Raw genomic sequence first — 6,745 nt, forward strand, 5'->3', positions numbered from 1 at the left:
GTGATACAATGAGGGACAGAGGTCCCAAATAGCAGCTTGGAGATGTTCCAGCTGGACACAAAAGGAAAAAGGATTCACTGGGAAGGCAGTGCAGTGTGGGGATGTGCTTCGCTGGGGGGCTGTGGAATATCCGTCCTCAGAGCTTTCCAAGGCTTGATAGACACATGATGACAGTCCCACTTCATCATACTTCATAAGGTCCCTTTGACAACCTTTTTGTTGTTCTGTGCATCTCAAAATAATTCCTTACAAGCTCCAAAAATTCAGCAGTTGAGGCAATCCCAGGCACAAACCCAGGCTGGGCCAGGAGGGGATGAGAGCAGCCCCTGGGAGAAGGACTTGGGGGGGTCGGGGGGGTGGAAAACTGCCCCTGAGGCAGCACCGTGTGCGGGGCTGCACCCAGAGCAGGGTGGGCACAGGGCCAGGGGGGGATTCTCCCCCTCTGCTCCGCTCTGGGAGACCCCCCTGCAGGGCTGGTCCAGCTCTGGGGCACCAACATAAGGACGAGGGGTGATGGGTTTAACCAGACAGAGGGCAGGTTTAGGTGAGGTCTAAGGCAGAAATTCTCCCCTGGGAGGGGGTGAGGCCCTGGCACAGGCTGCCCAGAGCATCTGTGGCTGCCCCCTCCCTGGGAGGGTTCAAGGCCGGGTTGGATGGGGCTTTGGGCAGCCTGGGCTGGTGGAAGGTGGCCCTGCCCAGGGCAGGGGGGTTGGAACTAGATGGTCTTTAAGGTCTCTTCCAACCCAAACCAGCCTGTGATTCTATGAAATTAGCAACTGTCACTAGCAAGAGATCACTGATCTCTTTACACCGTGTTGTGAATCCAGAGCGCTGAAGGCCAGAGACTGGGCCCAGTTTTAAGCACTCAGTTACTGCCATCTCAACTTGATTTCTTAAATTCTTCCTTTTTATTTGGAGCATACTATCTATTTTCTTTGCAGCTTGTTTCCTCTCATGTAGTTTGCAAGCATGTTCAGAGCTCTGACTTTGTACTGCTCTTCCTCAAATGTTAATCTTCTCTTTATAGACATCCCCAGCCATTTGGATGATCTTCCTCCCACAATGCTGAAGAAAGAGTATACCAGTGTCCCAGTAGTAAATAGGTATGATACAAGGAAAGGGAAGGACTGTTCTCTTCAGAGATTTGTCTTAAGCACACAGCCACAGTGCATGGAAGCTCTCACCTGCACAGTAATTAATTCATGCTCTGTGGTCACTGGTGTGCAATTTAGCACAAAAATAGCAAAGTTGTTTTGAAAGTCAATTTTGCAAAAGCAGTCACTGATGAGGCTTTGGTAAGGTTTTTGTTTGTTTAATGTAAGGTTAAGTGGTGATTGCCCACATCTTCTGTGGACTTCATAGTCCAGAGAAAAAAGAAATAATTCTGAAATATTAGAAATCATCTATGCCAGTCTTGAACTCAGGTGCTAGAGAGTGTGTAGGTAAACAACTCAAAATGAATTGCTGCTTCTGAAATTTGGACCTGGAGCTTAGTGGTTTTGTGCTTTGATGCCAGAACCGCTCATGTGTGGTGCGTGGAGAGCCCCCAGTGGTGTAACCGAGACTTTCACAGCTCTTTGAAGGATCAGGTCTTAAAATTAATTATTTTGCCCTCGTGTACTTCCTTGGGGGTTAATCTTTGGCACCCAGTTTGCACGTAACGTTTTTGGAATTGATAGGACTTCATCATCATCATCATCATTTGAAATAGCTGCACTTCCCACAGCAGCAAAACCACTCGATGCTTCTATAATCTCAGCCATGATTTTTCTTAGGAATGCAAGAAACAGTTTATGGCTGAGAGATTTGAGAGGGGAGGAGAGTTGCTGTCAATCTGTAGAGTAGATTAAAGTTGAGAAAAGTTAATATGTTCTGAAAACCTAACCTCATTTCTGTTGTTAAATATACTTAATTCCTGTTTTATAAACTAACCTGCAATCTCCTTGCAGTGTTGACGATGTAGTGAAAAGACTCTTGTCGCTGGAAATGGCAAGCCAGGTTAGTTGCATTCTATTTGCATTAAAAAAAAAACCAACAAACCACAGAAGATTTAGTGAGCACATTTGTGCAAGACTTGTCTATATTGTTAAATGCCCTTCACTTACTGTAAGTGTTGCTTGGTGACTGCAAATCTGGGGCTATTAAATACATGAGTGGTAAGTCTTGCATGCTCTTAAAATTTATCATGCAGTCTTCTTTATGATAATAATTGCATACTAAAACGAGAGAAGAAAATATTAGGCAATCACAGGGGAGATGAGCTGTGTTATGTTACTGCTGATCGTTGGCCTGTTCTATAAAATAGTTCACTAGACAGCAGATGTTCTTCCACAAAGTTCTTTTACTTTTCGTATGCCCAGAAGGCAAAATAACTAAATCATAAGGTGGCACAAAGATCTTACCGTTTCTTGCTGCTTACCACTTAAGCTTGAAAATATGCAAAAAGCAAAGGCTACTGCCGTGTGAGATCAGCTTCAGTTCTGTTTTCCATCCAGGAGAGCAGCGGGGCCTCTTCAGCACCTTCTCAGTAATCCTGGGGTGAGGGGGGTGCCCGGACTCTTGGGTTGAACAACGGCGAGTCGGTGCTCCCCTGAGATCTTTTGTGCTGCCTCGCTGCTGTGCTCTGAGCACTGCCCTGCCAGCAGCAGGTCCTTCTTTGCTGCACCTTTTACACCTTTTGTGATGGACGCTGAGTAAAGCTAGTAATTACAGAGCCTTTGTCTGGGCATCTGGGAGGAGAGCTGGGGTGTCTCAGACCTTTAGTGTTCCTGAGAAGGTGACAAACTCTTTTCTGTTGTCCACAGAAGGAGAAGATGAAAATAAAGACACAGCAGCTGGTGGAGAAGGTCAGGAGGTCTCCCAACGACAATGGGTCCTCCGAGGTGCAAGGTAAGTTAAAAAAGGAGGTGGTTGTTGGCAGATGATACATCTCTGCTTTCATTCAGCTGTTCCCACCCCAGCACTTCAGGTTTGCTGTGTCAGTCAGGAGAGTCTCCTCCAGGAGCAGCAGGTCGCTGCAGCGTGCCCTGGGGCTGTCCAGGGTTTGGGAAGGTCGCAGGTGTCTGCTGGGTGGTCCCAAATTCCTTCTCCATACCCACCCTCCAGAGGCAGCACGTGTGTTACTCTGCGTGAAGTGCTTTGACGTGAAGCACAGCGCTGTGTTCGTTACCCAAAGGAGCTACGAGATTGGAACCCAAATCTCCCTCTGCATCAGAGAGCTCTGGCTGAGGCCCGGTGTAGGGACAGCACAGGGGTGGGGACCGTGCTGCCACTGACCCAGCTGCACTCCTTTATCATTAATAAAAGCCTTCAGTTCCTCAGGATGCCACCAGCACCTTTCTGCAGAGCCTGAAATGACAAATTGCTGGCTGCTGCTCCTAGAAAGAGCCTCTTAATTGGTGTCTGTTCATCCAAAGCTTAAACCAGGTGAAGTGAAATGAATCTAAAGTCACCAGCGGGTGCAAGAGGCATTTTACAGATAAATTCCTATGATCTGTTGTTAAAATTTTAACCTCTAATTAAGCAGCTTCATAACAGTAATAGTTCTGACTCGGGTTGTGTTTTGTGGTTTGTTTTGCACTTGCCCAGAGGGCTGTGCGGGAGCGCTGGCCCTGCCGCAGTGGGTGCCCGTAAGAACAGCAGCCTGCAGCTGGCACTTGGAAGGGAACGCAGATGATACTGTCTCTACCTGGAAAGCTGCTGCTCTCAAACGGCTTCTTGTATCTGTTCTTTATAGTTGCTGTGTTGACTGCCAAGATACGCACTTACGAGGAACATCTTCAGAAGCATCCCAAGGTAACCATCAGTAATCTGAGCCCACATGTCTGAGACAGCAGCTGTTCGGGTTGTTTTCTCAGTTTAGAACAAAAGGATTTTAATTCTGGGGATTATGGCTTTCCTGAGAAGGTTCATAAAATAGTTATAACTGTTCCGTGGTGCCAGCCTGGGAAACTGCTGGCTCAGAGCTATGCTCTCACCAACTGAAATGTGGAGTCTGTTCTGGTTTGTTCCTGGATTGGTGGGAATGCCTGAGCAGGTACTTTTGAGCAGAGTTTAGCTAAATTTATCCTTGCTGCAGATGTGGCTTCACACTTAGTTTTCAATGTAATGAATGTTATCCCTTTGGCAGCTGTGTTCTCTCTTTGTTCCGCCTATGAAAATGTTTAGCGGCCAGGACTGTCTTTAACACCGTAATGACACTTTCCTACCTAAAGCTACAGGGGTTCAGGGCCCAAATTCAAAACATCACAACTGTGAGTTTATGAACAAGATTATTCATGCAGTGCAAAAGGTGGGAAACGGACTAGTCAACTGCATTGGAAAAAAGTGCATAATTATTTGTTAATCCTAACAGCTTGAAGAATAGAATTCAGTTTTTCTAAGAAGCCAAGTTGTACCAAATGTTTCAGCAAAAGAAACCTTTTGAAATTACTTGACACAAATCGCTGTGTAGGGTCGGGCAGTTCCTTCCACGGGGGATTGCTCTGAATGGCACGGCTCAAGCTATGTGTATTTTCTTCCAAAGAACAACACAAATGGCCAGATAGAGCCAAGTCACATTTTACTTTCACATTTAATTTCTGGAAAAACAAAGGTAAATGCTTCTGTGTTATTCCTGGAAGAACACATTTCAGGGGAAGCAGAGTTTTTAGGCAGTTAGACCTTCCCTACAGCCTTTACCTCCAAGCTATTGCAGCTTCTGCCACCACCTGAAACTGCATACGAGTTGAAAACAGTCTTCAGGGTCAGGGAGGAAGGTGCAGACACAGAATGAAGAAAGCAATTTCAGTGAAAAGTAAATTAAGTCTTCTGGGATCTCCTTGTAGTGACCTAATGTGCTTGCAGTACCTGCCAAGAAAAATTGCTCTGAGATACTGTCCTTAACCCGATTGTTTCCTTTCAGCCATAATCTGGTCTATTCTAAGTAATTTATTGGAATGGAAGGGTAATCTGTCTGCAGTGTAGTGAATGTTAAGTCCTCTGCAGGATAAAAGTAACCGTCGTCGCATGCTGATGGCCATGGATCGCCGGAAGAAACTCCTCACGTATCTGCGCCGTGTCCGCTATGATATCTTTGAGCACACCTGCAAGCAGCTGAACATCCAGTACACCCTGCCCCCGCCCTACAACAGGAGGAGAACCAAGCGCTGGCTCGTCAAGAAGGCTTTCTGCATCAAGGTAGGGAGCCATCTGGAGAGAGCCACGTAGCTGGAGTAGGAAAAAAAATCTCTCTATAGAAGGGCACAATTAAGACAGTTAGGAAAGAGTGACGGGTAAATCCTTTTAATCCGTGCTTTGAGGAGCGGTAATGTCTGTAGAGAATTGCGTAAGCTCAGCAAAGAGCTCCACAAAAGATGGTTTCGTAGTGGGCGGTGTCGCACTGGCTGGGCTTGAACTTCAGATTGTACCACCAGTTTGCTCAGAAATGTATGATTTGAACCAGCTGTTTTTCAAAGCCTGGTATAGGAACTAATGTGTGAGACAAATCTGATGGCAGCTTTGGAACAGAAATTGGGTACGCCCCCTGCGTACTCTCACTTGCTCTGAATACGTAGGTGTAACTCCTGCATGCAGCGTGCATCAGTGTGCCTGAGCAGAATCAAGAAGCTGGACATGCCTTCCATCTGTACATACTAAATTTCAGGCCAGTGAAGTTACACCCAAAAGACTGGCTTGGCTCTAACGGGATACCCCCGAGGGGTTCCCTGCAAACAGGGCTGGTGGGAGCCCTGGGAGGTGCCTTGTGGCACAGTGTGGCGCTGCGGTGGTGCAGCAGCTTTGCTCAGCAGCACACAGCTTTGTCTCTGAGCTGAGAGCTTAAACTGAATCAGCCATGCTTGGTGGAATATCTCAGCAGGAGAATCAGATCCATACTAGTTTATCCACACATGTATTTTATCTTCCAAAAAATTGGGTGTTTTAACTGAGACATGGTTTCATCCACATTGAGGTGTTTGTTAATGCTTAAAACTGTTCCCTCACCTCCTCCCGCTCCTCACGCAGGTTTTTCAGGAGGTGCAGAAGCTGAAGGCGCTGCAGAGGCTCAAGGAGAGGAGAGACCAACAAGCAAGAGCTGCGAAGGAGGCGGTGGCGGCGCAGCACGAGGGGCCGCCCGTGTAACGGCTTGTTCTCTTTAACAATAAATAACTACCTACAGACCTAAAGCCTCTTTGCCAGCACGCGTGTGTGCTCCGCGCCGTGGCGAGCGCCAGGGAAAGCACAGTGAGTGGTTTAAGCGTTTTGGAAGTTTAATTCCAAGCTGACACGCTGGGCTGTGCTGGGGCAGTTCGGTCTGTGCGGGAGGAGCAGCCGGGGGGGTCTCGGCACCAGCTCGTGGGACTCTTCTGCGTGGGGTCTGTCGCCTGTCGTTGTCCAGCCGTGAGGATTGAGCTGTCAGACAGCGCTGACCCCGTGCTTGGGGGGCATTTGGGCAGCGGGGTGACAAATGAGGAGCGAGGTGGAGGTGAAATGCTGCGTATTTGGGACCACAGCGGCCTTGGCCCTAGCTCGAGGTGCTGATCCTTCTCGCAGGAGAACGCGGGTGGATTCGGGGCGCTGCGGCTGTGGAAGTGCTGTTAATAATCAGATCTGTAACTTCCCGGCGGACCGACGCGTTTATATTCGTTCTCTGGCATCATCCCTCCCTCGCTCACGAACTCGGTGATTTTGTCACCCCGGTGCTGACCTGGAGAAGCGCCCGGTGCCGTCACAGCGGCGCCTCTTCCCCGATTTTTTTTTTTTTTTT

General features: G+C 47.9%; 2 protein-coding genes across 2 annotated transcripts in view; both read left to right on the plus strand.

Annotated features, from left to right (window-relative positions):
* The window catches only part of CSF3R (colony stimulating factor 3 receptor), a 3,260-nt gene extending 2,247 nt beyond the window's left edge, over positions 1 to 1,013 (plus strand). Inside the window, exon 9 of the mRNA XM_026863199.1 lies at positions 961 to 1,013. Coding sequence (XP_026719000.1) covers positions 961 to 1,013 — 53 coding nt within the window. The remainder of the gene's footprint in view (positions 1 to 960) is intronic.
* MRPS15 (mitochondrial ribosomal protein S15) lies at positions 1,005 to 6,164 on the plus strand. Its single transcript, XM_026863364.1, has 6 exons — positions 1,005 to 1,103; positions 1,950 to 1,998; positions 2,805 to 2,889; positions 3,737 to 3,795; positions 4,987 to 5,178; positions 6,004 to 6,164. Exons 1-6 carry the CDS (start codon positions 1,063 to 1,065, stop codon positions 6,118 to 6,120), a joined length of 543 nt encoding a protein of 180 aa, XP_026719165.1. The 5' UTR covers positions 1,005 to 1,062; the 3' UTR covers positions 6,121 to 6,164.
* Positions 6,165 to 6,745: the final 581 nt, after the last annotated feature.

Source organism: Athene cunicularia (assembly GCF_003259725.1).
Source record: "Athene cunicularia isolate RWA chromosome 23 unlocalized genomic scaffold, athCun1 chr23_part1, whole genome shotgun sequence".
NCBI lineage: Eukaryota > Metazoa > Chordata > Aves > Strigiformes > Strigidae > Athene > Athene cunicularia.

Bases quoted from the DNA above. Each gene is read 5' to 3' on its own strand.
- MRPS15 (XM_026863364.1), top strand. From the start codon at position 1,063: ATGCTGAAGAAAGAGTATACCAGTGTCCCAGTAGTAAATAG. The intron at 3,796-4,986 runs GTAACCATCAGT...AGTCCTCTGCAG, and splicing joins ATCTTCAGAAGCATCCCAAG to GATAAAAGTAACCGTCGTCG. The intron at 5,179-6,003 runs GTAGGGAGCCAT...CTCCTCACGCAG, and splicing joins AGAAGGCTTTCTGCATCAAG to GTTTTTCAGGAGGTGCAGAA.